The sequence below is a fragment of the Canis lupus genome, chromosome 4 (assembly GCF_048164855.1).
Source record: "Canis lupus baileyi chromosome 4, mCanLup2.hap1, whole genome shotgun sequence".
In the NCBI taxonomy this organism is placed as follows: domain Eukaryota; kingdom Metazoa; phylum Chordata; class Mammalia; order Carnivora; family Canidae; genus Canis; species Canis lupus.
Genome location: NC_132841.1, coordinates 13017828 through 13034230, shown reverse-complemented (window position 1 = coordinate 13034230; position 16403 = coordinate 13017828). Strand labels below are relative to the sequence as shown.

The 16403-nt window shown below is 39.9% G+C and overlaps 1 protein-coding gene across 14 annotated transcripts in view; it reads left to right on the top strand.

Moving 5' to 3' along the window:
• ANK3 (ankyrin 3) overlaps positions 1 to 16403 on the top strand; it is a 662261-nt gene that overhangs the window by 511171 nt on the left and 134687 nt on the right. For 11 of the 14 annotated variants that reach the window (XM_072823184.1, XM_072823187.1, XM_072823185.1 and 8 more), the window contains 6 exons: positions 249 to 347; positions 2275 to 2373; positions 5065 to 5262; positions 6794 to 6892; positions 7174 to 7272; positions 12865 to 13062. In XM_072823184.1, the coding sequence (XP_072679285.1) occupies positions 249 to 347; positions 2275 to 2373; positions 5065 to 5262; positions 6794 to 6892; positions 7174 to 7272; positions 12865 to 13062 (792 nt within the window). The remainder of the gene's footprint in view (positions 1 to 248; positions 348 to 2274; positions 2374 to 5064; positions 5263 to 6793; positions 6893 to 7173; positions 7273 to 12864; positions 13063 to 16403) is intronic. The other 3 variants (XM_072823191.1, XM_072823192.1, XM_072823190.1) reach the window with 1 other exon arrangement.

Here is a 16403-nt window from a genome sequence, read left to right as displayed (position 1 = left end):
AAAAAAAAAAAAAAGGAAATGATGATTATGTACTGATACATTTATCTTATAGAATCTGTGGCCATAGTAGGCAATGGCCTGATAGCTTCTGATCTGATCACTCCAGTGGTTATGTTATTAAGGTGTGTGGGTGGGTAGATAAATGGATGGATGGGTGGGTGGATGGATGGAACACAGGCAGGGAGGCTGGTGGACAAAACCTTTTTATGATAAGATCACAATCTAACACATTGCTCTTTTCTTCCTAGTCGGGCCTTACCCCAATCCATGTTGCTGCCTTCATGGGGCATGTAAATATCGTATCACAACTAATGCATCATGGAGCCTCACCAAACACCACCAATGTGGTAAGTACCCTTTTAAGAAAGAAGGTCCAATTATGAGTAAGACATAATTTAAGACACTGATGAAGATTACTCTTATTTACTTATTTTTTATTATAATTAAATTAATTACTATTTACTGTGACTGCTTAAAAGGATAAAATTTTAGAATAACAGTGGTTTCCTTTACTTCAAAGGCAAGATCCATTTAATCACTAGCTGGTCACAAATTGTTAGGACTTAGGGTTGTGTGCACTGACCTCACAGATATGTTACTTTTGGGTATTATGCTTTTAAAAAATCACCTTTGTGGAGGGGAAGTTTTCTTTTCTTTTCTTTTCTTTTCTTTTCTTTTCTTTTCTTTTTTTTCTTTTCTTTTCTTTTCTTTTTTTTACAATAGAAGCATTTAAGAAATATTTCACATTGAGGCTCAAAATTATCATTACTGTAATTTCAAGTAAATTCAAAGTAATTTTTCTCTTTAATATGCTTAACCATGTTCATAGCAAATCCCTATTCATAGATTATTGGATGGTATTATTTTCCCACTCTAATCATTGCTCTACAGAACCATGAGACTCATTTCAGAGTAAGTATTGAAGAAGCGACTTATCACCCTAGATCTACACATGGCATTTGACATTATTTTATAGGACTTTTAAGTTTGACATCGTAGTAATATTAGCATAACAGATCACAAGCAGAAGAACAAGCAGGTAGGCCTGGGACTCAGGACCACCAAAGCAGTAAAAATCAAATGAACCATATCCTGGCACAGAAAGAACAAGCCATAAGGTCCTGCACATTCACCCTGTGAGTGGGCCTCAGTAAGGCTCTCTTCTTCTGGGAGCCCCAATCAACACAACCACAAGAGAGGAACAGGCCAGCTTCTCAACTGACACATAATCTTTTCTGTTACTAATGCCAGAGAGAGAATATCTCCCTTCATAAAGAGAACCCTGGATAATATGGTAAACTATACCCCAATGCCTTTCCAGTAAACATAGTTAACAAGTTACATGTGAAATGTGTCTTTGTATATCCTTCCATGGAGGCAGATATCCTGTAAAGCAAGGTTTTATTCATTAAAGGAATTTTTAGGTGGGTATCACTGGTGTGAGAGAATATATTTGATTTCTATGACTTTTTGTTTCCATCTCCCCATGTTTTCTATGTTGTTTCCATTTTTTATTAAATCAATGAATGGAAATCTGAATTAAATTCTCTGGTGAAAATGAAGGCATGGTCAGGGTGGAGGAGTCCAGTGACAAAGGAAATGGCTCCATGGGAGACTGTCCAAAGACCAGGATACTAGTCTGCTGAAGTAAAGCAGAGAGTGCAAACCAGCATCCACCAGCCAAGTCTGGACCTCAGGGGTATCTACGTTGCCCTTGCAGATTTGGGTTTTTATATTTTGTTCTCGTTGCAATTTGGATTGTGTGGTCCAGGTATAAGAAGTATACACAAATATCCAAACTGCCACTGCTTTTGAAAACTACAAAGGTGTGCCAAGACATGGCTGGCATCCTGCCCAGCTACCGAAGCAGTCTTCAGTGTCAGGTGGCTGTGGCCTCCCTTGAGCAAGGTGTGGGGCTCTCTCGTGGAGCACTCCCCAGCTGCCCTCCTCCGCTCATTTCCTCTCCTGCTTGGCTCTCGGGGGATTCACCTTTCAAGCCCTGGGAACCCTGCCACATGGAGCAACACTTCTGATGTTGCCAGAGACTGGACTCCCCAGTGTTAAACCAGTCCTTCCATCATGAATCTGGTGGATGTGAGCTTCTTGTGTTTTGAATTTCCTATCTTTCCTCATTTTCAACAAGGAAATGCTTAGGACTATTTTTTACTTAAAAAAAAAAAAAAAAAAAAGCCCTCCATCACAAGCTTTATGCAAATAAAACATGCCACCCTTCTTTAGAGCTGCCGTTAATTGCCTTTGGCTCCTGTTCCCCAGAGAGGAGAAACAGCACTGCACATGGCAGCTCGATCTGGCCAAGCCGAAGTCGTGAGGTACCTGGTACAAGACGGAGCTCAGGTAGAAGCGAAAGCCAAGGTATGTGCAACACATGAAAGCATGTGCTGTTGAGGAAAAAACCCTTGGTTTTATTAGAACCTTTAAACACATGCATGCTCTCTTCCAGGGATACTTTTATAAAGTAATGACAAAAGTCTCTATCCATGTGATATTGAAAAAAAAAAAATCCCTACACATTTGTCCATTCAATTATTTTACAAAATTAAATGGAACAAGAACTTAGTTCCAGAAAGAACTCTGTGTCCTTGGCATATTGCTAGCCCCCTAACAGAATTGGAACCAAACCTAGCCTTCGTCCAGAGTTCTTCACACTCCATAGAGAAGGTCTTAGACACAAAGCTTCTAGAACTAGCATAATTCAGATGCATGATTCAACTCTTTTGGTTGACTTACGTGTCATTTGTCACAGCCATAAAAGGTAAAAGGAACTCTACTTTTTCTTCACAAGTTGTGAAGCCATAAACCCTGAGAGTTGAACTGGAATGGTTCCAGGGATTTGCCTTCACTTAGAGTTGGAGTGCTTCATCCTCTGCCTGGTATTTAGCTTCTAGAAGAAACCCACTTATCTGTCACTATTGAGATGGGTAGTTGGTGGTCTGGCTATCAAAATGGCAATTCAGGTCAGGAATCGTAAATAAATATGTAAATGCCTTAACCATGTAATCTAACCTTCATATACAAATATACATTTATTTGCCATCTATTTACATGGACTGCAATTTCTAGCTTCAGGTAGAGAGGAAACAAGACATGTATGAAGCAGTTTGCATGCAAATCATTTCTGGACTTTTATAATATTCCCCCAACATATTTAGCTGTCTCACCCAGATCTAATTTGACCACAATTGTTTTATTTTTTTTTATCTACTTTTATCAAAGCTCTCCAAAGCTTTCAACTTAGTATTCTTAGGGAAAAATTAAGCCTTCCCTTTAATACTCATATTTTACCTGCTAACATATTGTGTGATTGTATAATTAAAGTAATGAGTGTGAATATAGCACAAAGTAGTAATGTAACTAGTACAAACATACTAATGTGGAAACAAACACAACTAGATCATAGTGAGCATAAAATCTGCAGATGAGCACAAAGGTTGTACCATTCTGAGCAGCAGACACACACTTGGAGTGTCCACTGTACTGTGGGGCCAGTTGGTGGATTTTACAGAGAATTTTGGAGACCGAGGTCAGCAAACTTTCTCTGAATAGAGCCTGAGAGTAAATATTTTTAGGCTTTGCCAGACACACCATCTCTGTCACAGCTGCTCAGCTCTGGTGTTCTGGAGCAAAAGCAGCCATAGACAATACTACATAAGCAAGTGGGCACGTCTGTGTTCCAATAAATCTTTATTTACAAACTCCAGCAGCAACAGGATTTGGCCCCTGGATTGCAGTTTTCTCATTTCCGTTCTAAAGATCTTGGTTCAATCTGCTTCATCAGTAGAGTAGAATGGATTAGAAAGGCTGTACCCAAGCATGGATTACAGGAAACCTCACATTTTCTGAGTGTTGTTAGTTACACATCAAGCATTGTATCAAAGGAATGGTTTCACCCATAAGCTGAAATGGAGGACAGAATTTATGGTCCTTATTTCATCAAGGAAGCAGTAAGTATCATGATTAAGAACCTGACTTCCTCAGCCAGACTGCCTGGGTTTGAATCTTGGTCCACCATTTACTAACTGTGTAATATTGGGCAAATTAATTAACATCTCTATGGGCACATTTCTTTTTCTAGTTTCTTCATACAAAAACTGAGGATATTGATAGTTGCAAGTGATAAGATTGGTGAGCTGATTAATGAATTAATGTAGATGGAGTACTTAGCACAAAGCCTAGGACATGTAGGTGCTCAGCAAATGGTTAGTGGTGGTGGTGACAGTAGTAGAATTAGAGATCTTTCTGTGGCAATTATCTATTTCTGTGGCAATTATCTATTTCTGGTATTCTTCTTCCTGGGGCTCCTCCAATTCCTCTTATAGTTCCTACATAGATCCTCTTACTTTGGCCTTGACCCTCATCCTACTTAGCTTTTCAAAGCTGACTCCTGTATTCCAGCCTCTTCTCTGTACCTTCTCTACATAAAGTACTTACCTGAATTTCTTCACACTCAAGTGTGGGATTTCCCTTTGGATGGCCACCACAGGGCATCTTTGGGAAAACTAAGAAAAGATGCTTCTCCCCCCTTGGGGATAAGACCCTCAGGATACAAGATTTAGTGCCTCATGCATGGGGGCGAATTATGATAAGGTGCCCTTCTGCAGATGCAGCCCATGCCAGGATGTACAGCTTTACAAGCAGAGGGTAGGCTAGCTTTCAGTCCTCTTGTCTGGGAGCCTTCATGCAAGTCTATACCTGGTAGAGGTATAATACCTTTTCCAGTTATTTGAGTTTTACTAGGATGTATCCCCTTTCTCCCAATAAAGGAACCAGTAGAGATTAAAATTTTGGTAAAGTATGGCAGTGGTAGTGAGGAAAATTTATGGACAGAGCTGCCTTTCATACTTTTCATACTAATAGGTAACTCAAAGGTATTTACAGTGCTCTGATCCACCATCTCCATCTTTCTGAACATTAAAGATAAATGAGATGGCTTGACTCCAAGAGTTGAATGTAGCCTCTGATACCAAGCCAATTTTGCTGAATATTTCACACTGTCACCATTATTTTCTCAGCTAGTCAGCCTTGTATTTCTACCTTGCCATTTAGGATGACCAAACCCCACTCCACATTTCTGCCCGACTGGGGAAGGCAGATATAGTACAACAGCTGTTGCAGCAAGGAGCATCTCCAAATGCAGCCACGACTTCTGGGTACACCCCACTCCACCTTTCGGCCCGAGAGGGACATGAGGATGTAGCTGCATTCCTTTTGGATCATGGCGCATCTCTATCTATAACAACAAAGGTATGGAAGTGATTCTTGGAATTCTTCTGTGTTTCTCTAAATTCCATCCTCCTTATAACCCCCAGCACGGCAATAGATACAAAGCTATATAACAACATCGATACTTGAGATCCCAGGGTAGTCATGAACATGGTCAACAAAGCCTTGGTGGGGGTGGGGAACAGTGTAACTTGGGGTATGTGTGTTTGTTTCGAGTTTCTCAGTCCATTATCTTCTAATGAAGCATCATTGACATCTAGAGTCAGATGTTTCTTGCACATTATATGATAGATTTAAATGGTGGTTTAAAAACATAGCCATAGATCTCTCTTGCTGAGTCCAAGTATACAAATTAGTTTCAAATCAGGAGGTGAATTTTTCTTGGGTTATTTTTGTTTGTTGTTATTCCTATGTTTCTGTTGTATAATTTTTAAAATCTCAACTCTGATGCCTTAGAGCCATGACCAACCACTCAGTTGCTCTGTAGGTGCAGATTGCAAAATTTAGAGCTCACCTTTTGGTGTTACTATGTACACCTAGCAAATGTGATAGAAAGGTGAATTGGCCTATGACATGTCTTAGAAAGTAGAAATGGGTGTTTCACTCTCTTATTTGGGTGTAGAGAAGTGTGATCAATGCACAAGGCAATTACAATAGTTGGAAAAATTGAATAAATAAATAAATAGTTGAATAAATGATCATGACTGCCTCAACTCCCACCCACTGCCCTGAGATTCTTTAGGCTCTTCAGTAGAGTTGAGATGCACAGTCTCTCATTTAATATGTGAAACAGAGTAATAGCTGATGAGGTTTTGAGTGTCCTAGCCCTTCCACCATACCAGCTGCCCATTGGCTCTAATTGGCTTTAGTCTCATGAGATCAAATGTACTGATGACCCTTCCACTGCTGACTCATGCTTAGGACCCTCCATAATAGTATATAGTGCATGCCCGGACCCTTGTGGGAGTAGGTAGCAAGCAAGAGCAGCTACTCAACTCTGAATGCCCAACTCTTGCATATTTATTGGGCTAGAATCATGTTTATTCAGTTCACCTATGGTAGCTAAGATGAGAGACTCTTTGACTTCCACTCCTGAGGATGGGAACATGCATAAAGATATGTATATACATGCAAAAATTGGAGAAGAGGGTGAGAAAGGCTCCAGTCTGGTGATACAAGATTATGGAGGGTCCAGACTTTTCTGGATTTTCCCAAGTTCTCCAAATCCAAATTGGGCCTGAGACCTAGTAGCCTATTCTTCCTAAAATGTGAAATCCCAAAATAGCTCTAGGATAAACCCCAGATTCAGCTCTCCACCTTCATCCTGGCCTGAGTAGCCCCAGAATTTGTGGCATGTTGTGGCTCAGTCAACAGAGAGAGAGTAAATATTCTGCTCCTCCTTGTTGATAAGGAGACTCGAGCTGTTCTCTTCCAGTGTTTGTCCTTAAATGCAGGCTTAACTGTTCTTCATTATTAGAATAATTCATCAGTTTCAGGAAAGTGATGCCTTTGTATCATTTGTTGTTCATTATTTTTATGTTTCTTTATTCAGAAAGGATTTACTCCCCTTCACGTGGCAGCAAAATACGGGAAGCTAGAAGTAGCTAATCTCCTGCTACAGAAAAGTGCCTCTCCAGATGCTGCTGGGAAGGTATGGAGCTGACCACCCTATAGCAGGCCACTTCCACGGTAACAAAACAAGCACTTGCTACTTCACCAGCAGCCATCTAAATTACCACTAGTCCAGAATTAAGTCTCATAGGATGAAGATCACTTGGGAGATAGGAGGTGAATGCTGGGGTCCAAGCATTGTGGAAACCGGAATATAGATTATACTCTGTGTTGAACCCAAACTAATCCCATCTCCTAAATCTAGGCCTCTGGTGTTAAGACACTTTTGACTCTGGTTGTTGTTTCTGCACGTGTTTTCAGAGCGGGCTAACTCCACTGCATGTAGCTGCACATTACGATAATCAGAAAGTGGCCCTCCTGCTTTTGGACCAAGGAGCCTCACCTCACGCGGCCGCAAAGGTACCTGGGATTGGCCAGCCTGGGGAGGCTGACAGGCAGTGTCCACCGATCTCTGTGTGCACCCACTTGGCTGCTCATGTTGCACCTCAGACACCACCAGTCACAGAAATCTAAGCTCCTCGGGAAATCTGTGCCCTCAGCTATTCGGTCAAGTGGTGTAGTAGATGCTCAATAAATCCTCACTTGCCAGTTGATTCTCCTTAAAAATCCAGGACTTCCTGGGGCCCATGGAGGAAGAGAATTTGATGTCTATTCAGCCCAATTAAAAACATAAGCACAGCCTGAGGTAGTAAGGAAGTCGGATTTGTCACAGTTATAAAACATGTGTTATATTTTCCTGGCCATAAAACATTGCCTTCAAGTCGTTCATTTCTGCTCAATAAAATAGGTTGGGAGGTTTTATTTCTATGATTTTATTATTCCTAAGGGGAATCTTTATTCCTCTTGTTGGGGCATTTTTGAACAGTAGACAACCCACATTTATTTCTGAGAAAAGAGATACGTAGAGTATACAGCTTCCTAATTATCCTGGTATTCTGATTTGTGAGGCAGTCCATAAAGACGAGCTTACTTTTAGTACACTTGCTGTTGTTGAGCAGGTGGCTATGATCTAACAAAACTGGAATGATACAAAACTCCAACTTAATGCTGTCCAGTGCTTTTACTGAATACTGTTGTTGAAGGAACTTTTAGCACTTTTGAGCTTTCTACATCTTTGGGGTTTTTTTTTTCTCTCCCATTGGGGGAAGCAGCTATAGCACTTAACTTAGGGTTTACATTAAATCTGTTGTAATCAAATCTGAGCAGGCTGTTCTAGATTATTTGGAGACCTTAAGAGAGAAAGTTTTTAGGAATCTTCTTTTAGAGAGTAGGTTATCTTTGACAAGTATTTCTCCTCAGAGCCTCTTTTCCTATATGTCTTAATTATCTCCTGCCTCATCCTCTCCAGAATTATACCAGTGAAATCTGTAATTCAGAATCATACCCCTAAATTTGCTTTTCATTTAAATGTGGCTCTCTCCTCATAGTTTCTGGTCCTGGTGAACATCTTTTTCTATTATAAAGCCATACCTGACTTTTGGTAAAGCTTTATATTTAAACAACAACAACAACAAAAATTTGAATAGCAGCATTATTCCCAAGAGCCAAAAGGTGGAAGCAACCCAAGTGTCCTCTGAAGAATGAATGGATAAATAAAATGTGGCGTATACATACAATGGCGTATTATTCAGCCTGCAGAAGGAAGGAAATTCTGGCACATGCTATCACATGAATGAGCATTGAAGACACCATGCCGAGTAACTAAACCAATTACACAAAAGAACAAATATTGTATTTCAGTCATATAGAGACAGAAAGTAGAATGCTGGTTGCCAGGGGCCCAAGGGAAGGAGGATTGGGATTTCATGTTTAATGGATAGGGTTTCAGTTTGAAGCTGGTTGGTGGTAAGGCTGGAGAACAATGTGAAATGTACTTAATGCCATTGACCATGCACTTAAAAATGGTGACAGTGGTAAGTTTTATCTAATGTATATTTTACCACAATTTAAAAAATGAAAAAAAATTACAGTGAAATTTAATGATTGTCTATTTCATTTCAGTGTATTTTAATATCCTTCTGAGCCTGGGCCACTTACAGTAAACCCAGGTTCTTGGTAGGCAACCAGTAAATAACAAGCAAACTCTTCATTCCTTACATGAGAGTAATAACTTTGAGACTAGTGCCAAGCAGTTTAGGATTGAAAGAGTCATAAAGTAGTAAGTGAAGCAAAATGAGTGCAGTCCACCCTTCCATCCATCCGTTATGTCTTTCAGTCCACGAATAACTGAAATAGGCTAGTAGTTGATGTATTCCTGCTTTATATTTGTCAAACAAGACCTCATGTTTCCATGTCTGCAAGACATCTTTAACAAAGAGTAGAGAAGTAGCCCTTTAGTCTCAGGCGTAGCTTTTACAGCCAATCGGACACAGGCTTTTCTAACGAAATGTTAATTCTTGCTGCTGTTAATTCTTGCTGCCACAGCATCCTTGCTTAGTAGGAGCCTCAGTCATGCCATCTGTGCCACATGTCCAATCATCCCCACTTTCTGGGGCAGTGAACCTCATCAGGAGCTTCTTCTAGACTTTGATCCTAAGCAAAGCCGTTTCATCAATTAGAGATTGGCTTCATCTACTAGAAAACACCTAGCTACAGTTTAAGCTGATGAGGCTCCATTTTTCTCATGTTATAAACAGTCTGGAGGTGGGCAGTTGCTGGTGTTGGGTCAGTGTTTCCAGAGTGTTAAGGGAAGATATATGTGTATTTTTTTTTTTTAACCTTCCTTTGAGAGATTGCTGTTGCTCAGACTGCCAGGCCCTCTTTTTAAGCAACCAGCAGGAAAGAAAGTCAGACAATAGGGCATTTCCAGAAGCTCCACCTACCCATTTCTCCTTACATCTCAACGGCCACTCCTTCCTGCAAGGGAAGCTAGGAAGTGTAGTTTTCAGTGCGGCCCAATGCCAAGGCTCTTTTATTAAGAAAGGAGGGAGAATGGATATAGCATAGGCAAATAGCCTCCTGGGTCCCAGGGAAGCTTTGGCATTTCTGAAAAATGAGTGACAGAGCCTCAGTAAGGCACGATTTGAGCATGTGGCTATGACAGCAGTGGCTTCAGTGAACTCTTCCTCTATTCTTGTGCTCCATTCTTAGGGTATGTGATGCTTTCTTGCCTTTTCTTCTCTTTTGTAGAATTGTGAACATATCTTCTTACTCATACATGTCTTAGAAACACGGTGTGACTTTGTAATGGGGGAGGAGGAGGGAAGGTGCTGAAAAAGTAGATGGGCTTCTGTAATCCATTTTAGCCAGATCTATTTCCTGAGGCAGGGCCCAGCACTAAAAGGAGGATTGGCGTGAATTCAGGCATAACCTGGGCACTCATAGAAGGGATAATGAGCCTTAACTTGTTACTTATCAGATATCTCTTCCACAAAATATGCAATGTATCTATTGATACTGAGATTGTGAAATTTCTTAGAAAAAATATAAAGAATGATATAAATATATTACTTTGAGTCATTTAAAATTGCATTTCCTTTTGTTTTCCTCTTGAAATGCAAAAGCACACATGGCTTCTACATCAAGAGGAAAAAAGTATTTAAGATGATTCTGTAGTTGAATCTCTCACTGTTTTGTTTCTCTTCTGATAAATGCATCTGTCCCGTTGAGGGTGACCAGTAAGAATCATTTTACTTTCCAGAAATTAAAAAGCACTTAGGGAATTTAGAAAATTTCTTATAGGTCTCAAGTTGAACTATTTGTTATTTGAAATATGTTTTAAGTGTTTCTGAGATGAACTTCCCATTCTACAATAATACCATGAATTGTTTTTCCCTTGCTTTATATTTTCCTTTATAGCTTAGGTAAGGAGCTCAGAATAAAACCCTCAGTAATAATGAGTAACTTGTCTGAAATCAGCATGCTTTACAGAGATACCAGAGCTTCTCCTGATTAGTGTTCTTTAGGGCCTAGGATTTTTGGGTAGAATTAAAAGTGATCAAGAGGATTGTCACCTCGGAGAGGACATTGACCTGCCTTCGGTAGTTGAAAGGTGACTAATGTGAAGGTTATGTCTATAGCAAAAGCAAAAAGAAATAAGATGCATGGTAAGAAGCTAAACTCAGACTATCATTCTGCTACCACTCTGATTAGCCAGTGTTAGACATATCGACTAATCAGATGTCCTATTTTAGCACTGTTTTGTGAATTTTGTCTTTTACGCAGGGTGGGGATGGGAGCAAAACAGACCTCCTCCTCCTGTCACTTGCTGTAGAGTTGGGCTCAGTCCAAGCTCTACATTTGGCTCTGAAGGCAGTCTCTTTAGGGTGTGTCTTTGCAGAGGGACAAATGCTTCCCAGGTCAGCTGGGGTTTCCAGATGGCAATAGGTCAAAACTAAAAATAGAGATGTAAAATCTTCTACCCTGGTCCATCCCATTAGGCAGAGGGTGGTTTCAGAAGAGTCTGGAAGCAGCATTTCCACTTGTGTGGGGTGATATCCAACAGCTTAAATCCTCTACAATTGATTATAGGAAGAGTGTCTGTCAGGTGAGACACACTGTCCTACTAGGACATGCCGATGACTTAAAATATGAGGGTTGATTGCAGTAGGCTGGCCTAGCAGTGGTGCAACAGTCCCCACTGTTCTCTGTGTTGATTCTGACCCATCTGTACTGCTTGGAAATATTGTGTCTGGTAGTTGTCTAGATTTGGATCATTTTCCCAAATATAAATCCATGAATTCTATTTTTTTCTCTACGTCTCCTTTTCCATCAAAAATCATTCCAATTTTTCATTGGCATATTTTATATAGTCAGATTCATGCCCAAGTCAAAGTATAATCTTGTGTTTCTTTTAAATGACTGTAAGACAGGACAATGTCCCCTACCTAGCACAAGAGACCTTTCTTTCTCAGGGCAAAGGACTCTGAAGGATCCTGAGGCACAGCTAAATTAACAACTCACCAGAGAAACTTGGGTCACCTCTACCTTGAGCACCAAGGGTCAACCAAGATGAGGATCCCAGAATGTTCTGAAAGTTCTAGTAAGCCTGACTCAAATTCCAATGATTCTCCAGTCACCATGAGGCACTAGTAGAGATACGAGGACAGATAGGACACAATACCTGCTCTCAACTAATTTGTAGGAGAAAATCAGTGTGGAAAGGAAAGAGCACCACTAAATATCCCCAGGACTTTGACTAATCAGTCAGGTCGGGGTAGGTATAGGAGAAGGAGGAGGTGAAATATTTCATGAGAATATGACCCTTGAACTGAAACTTCAGCTGGAAGATGCTGACCCCAAGGACATGGTGGGGGAAAACATTCTTGATAGAGGGAGGCAAAACAGAAACATGAGCTGTATCTTATTTGGGAAACCAGTTTGGCTGAAGCATAACATAGATACTAGGGTTTTGTAAAAGAGGCAAAGGGGCTGTGAGAGGACAACACCTGGGTGGTCCAGTCAGTTAAGCATCCAACTCTCGATCTCAGCTCAGGCTTTGATCTCAGGGTTGTGAGTTCAAGCCCTGTACGGGGAGCCTACTTAAAAAGAAATAATGACAATAAAACAAAAGGGCTATGAGAATAGACTATAGCATCTTGACTACCACGAACATTAAATTTTTCAACTTGTTAGCAACAAAGAACCATTAAAGGTACCTTAAAGGTAGAATAATAGCTCTGGACATACCCATATTGTTTGTGTTTCCTACTTGGGCTTCCTCTCATTACCAATTTAAATAAAGCAAGTAGTTATTGAGCACCTACCAACATAACTACCTGTAGGAAAGAACTCCATATTCCTTTCAAAACCAGCAGAACTCCAATTCTCATGCGTTAAACTGTCCATAGTCTGTTTCCCCAGCTTCGGAATGTGGGAACCATGAGAGCAATGCAGTAATGACATAGTCTGATTTATCAGTTTGCTTATGTGATTCGGAATTTTTAAACCGTCGAAGAAAATCACTAGAAAGGGATGCATACTATTTGAAAGTGCGCTGCACACATTTTTATCTCGTTCCTGGGCATGTGACCAAGTGATTCGTGTTGACAGAATGGTTATACTCCGCTGCACATTGCTGCCAAAAAGAACCAGATGGACATAGCGACGACTCTGCTGGAATATGGTGCTGATGCAAATGCGGTTACCCGGCAAGGAATTGCTTCCGTCCATCTCGCAGCTCAGGAAGGACACGTGGACATGGTGTCACTGCTCCTTGGCAGAAATGCTAATGTGAACCTGAGCAATAAGGTAACCTTTCTTTTTCTCTACAAAACGTACAGCAAAACCTTCCCTCTCACAAAGGTTGCTTAAAAAGCATGAAAAATCCAGGTCAAATCGAATTTGCAAAATATAACATTGCATAAAGATGTTTGCCAAAATGTTGTTTATCATAGCAAAAACTTTGAGAAAACATGTTTAAACAGTAAGAGAATGGTAAATCAATCATTGTAAAGTCTTACAACTGAATGACATATAGCTGGAGAAATGAAGTCCACAAAGTTTTTCAAAATAATAGGAAACTGTGTTAATTCAAAGAGCAACACTGTTACCTCACCTGAACCTACCAAATAGTAAGTTGTAAATTGGAGCCCATTGATTTAGTCCGCAAACATTTTGGGGGCATGTCCTCCTTGCCCATCCCCGTTTTAAGTTCCAGGTTACAGATACTGGAAATAGTACTGCCTTCAGAGACTTCATTTTATTAACATAAATCTAAAGTAACTATTTTATTCAAATAGGTTGGAAAGGTTGTTAGTCTTTGTATGTAAATTGGCAGTTTCAAGGAACTTCTGAGGCCTCTGTTCCCCAAATTTTTCAAACTCCTCTGCCTTCATACTTGGCATCCTCACTCTTTTTAAAGAATTTTGTGAAGCAAGGTAAAAATCCAGCCCACAACTGGCCTGAGACATTTTAATGAAGTTACTACCTCTCATTGAATATGGGTTTGCTGAACTGTTTGCCGAACTGTTTATTAATACCTAAGTTTGAGATTAACTCAAAACACAGATGTTTCTAAGTCTTCCCTTCAGATAATACAAAAGCCTGCAAGAGTGCCCCCAAATTCCTGATAATCCACACTCCCTGGCTTCTTCTTTACCAGTTGGTGATAACACAGCCATAGCTCAGCTATAGGAGTAGAATTTCAAGATAGCAATAGTTTTATGATGACAAATAACAAGTAATGTATTTTTTTTTCATGTATGTGGCCTATGTTTTGGAATAACCAAAGCTTTGAATCTCCTGGGTATGAATCCTAAGCCTGACTCTTACTTGATGTATAACTTTATTGGACAAGTTATGTGACCTCACTGAGCTTCAATTTTGTCCGCTAGTAAACAAAGACAAAATATTTACTTCACAGAGATGTCATCAAGATGAACTAAGATAACATTCAATACTTTCTTCTTAGGTAGAAAAGGAATAGTTGTCTTAATTTTGAACCTCTCACAATTTAGGGAAAAAGTTATTCTGCACGAATCTGAATTCCCAAGATTGTAATTTAATAAATCGTGTGGATGGAAATCATATGTAAGAGAACAGGGAAACTTTCTTTTCAGTTTTAGTATTTTGAAAATCCTTTGTGATAATTGCAGATTTTTCATATTTTCATATTTTCCTGATGTAACAGTTTGATTTTCTCATATCTTTCTTTTTAAACATTCCTTTTAGGAATGCATGTCTCTGCATTCATAGGAATCACAGAGCAATTTTGAATAGCCATTATAATCAGGATTCTTTTTTTTTTTTTTTTTTGAGCTTTTGAGTTTGGAGGGTTCAAAGACTATAATATAGAGACCAGGCTTATGATAATTTGCTATAAAATTCAACTTATCTTAATGAGGTAGAAGACCTGGTCTTCTCAAATTGATGTACATTCTGGCATTCACTGAGTCTATTTTAAGAGCCCAGAATACTACAGCTCACTATTCTCTCAGACACAATAGGGGCCTTAACAATGGTTAATAGGTGAATGTTTTCGGTAGATTCGATACCGAAGTACAATGTGACCTTTTTTTTTTTTTTCTTTAAAATCCTCTGGTCAAGGGACGCCTGGGTGGCTCAGTGGTTGAGTGTCTGTCTGCCTTTGGCTCAGAGTGTCATCTCGTGTCCAGAGGTGGAGTCCCACGTCGGGCTCCCTGCGGGGAGCCTACTTCTCCCTCTGCCTGTGTCTCTGCCTCTCTCTGTGTATCTCTCATGAATAAATATTTCTTTTAAAAAATCAAAAATAAAAAAATAAAATCCCCCATTCAACTAGTTGCTATGTATATCCAGCCTTACATTCACCTTAAAGTCATAGAAATTTTTAGACTGAGAATACTTCAGAATTCCTCAGTGTTTGCTTTGGTAGACTGGACATGGGCAAGGGAATTCTAAGGACATGTGACACAGTAAACCAAGGCCACCTGGACGTTGTCAGCCACCTTCCTGAAAAAACTTGACATGAGCAGAGATACTTCCAGGGAAATTTTAAAAAGCAGATCAGCTGGCTTCCCGTTAGCACAGCATGCTTGATTAAGTTGCAAGAATTTCACAACACCTAGAAATGGTCTAATATGAAAGCATTTGTAAATCATTGCTTCCTTTCTCAGTGCCTGTGTTCTGTATAATGCATTAAATAAGCCCTGATGTGGAAACAGAACAGGAGCAGAACTTCATTGTTCATGAGAAGTCCAGACACTTCTCTGCCAGTTTGACTTGGACGGCCCGAGTTTCTAACACCTCCCTGTCCCAACTCCCCACTTAACACTAGATTTTATTTCCTTGCTAAAAATATAAATATTAAAAAGAAAGATTTAGCTTTTGTGAAAACTGATGGTGAACTAAAACACTTCATTGCTTTTGCTTCTTCCTTTTCTTACTCATCACCAGCAGTTCCTGGTCACTTAAGGAAATGAGACCATAAACCCCCATGACTATGAAGTGCTAGCATTTGATTTGAGTCACCTTTTGCTTTCAATGTTCCCACCTTCCCGCACAGATTCTACAGATCATGAGTAGCTCCATTCCTCTGCACCGCTAATAGAATATTAAGCAGGCCTGTTGATGTTCTGAGCTGGTGGTGTTCTCTTGTTTCAAGTTAAGGCCGTTTTTAAAATGAGCCATGGTTCAAACGTTATAAAGGATTAACAGGTGTCTTCTGAAGTCAAAGGGGGCTGTTTTAACCATCACGCTATTTTTAAAAAAATTTTAATGAAAATTGTGAACATAAACATAAGTTTTTCTTTATCCTATTTTACCTAGAGGTGTTTGCTTTTTCTCCTGATTTAATCATTCAGTAGATGATTAAGTGCTAGGTGCTAGACGCTGGTTGTATAAAGAATAAAGATACAGTATTTGCCTCAGCAAGCTCACAGTGGTTTGAGGAAGACAGACCAGAAAACAATTTCAAGGCAGGATCATGATGCTCTTAATAGAGGTGAGCACATAGAAGATGTGCACATAAATGTAACAGTGAGCACTTTGAGAGACAAGAGGGCCAGTGAAGCTCAGGGGAGATGCAAGTGACTCCATGTCACCAGTAGAGCTGGTATCCCATGGGGGCAGCGTGAACAGAGACAGAGGAACATGAGAGGGTAAGGTACCTGCCA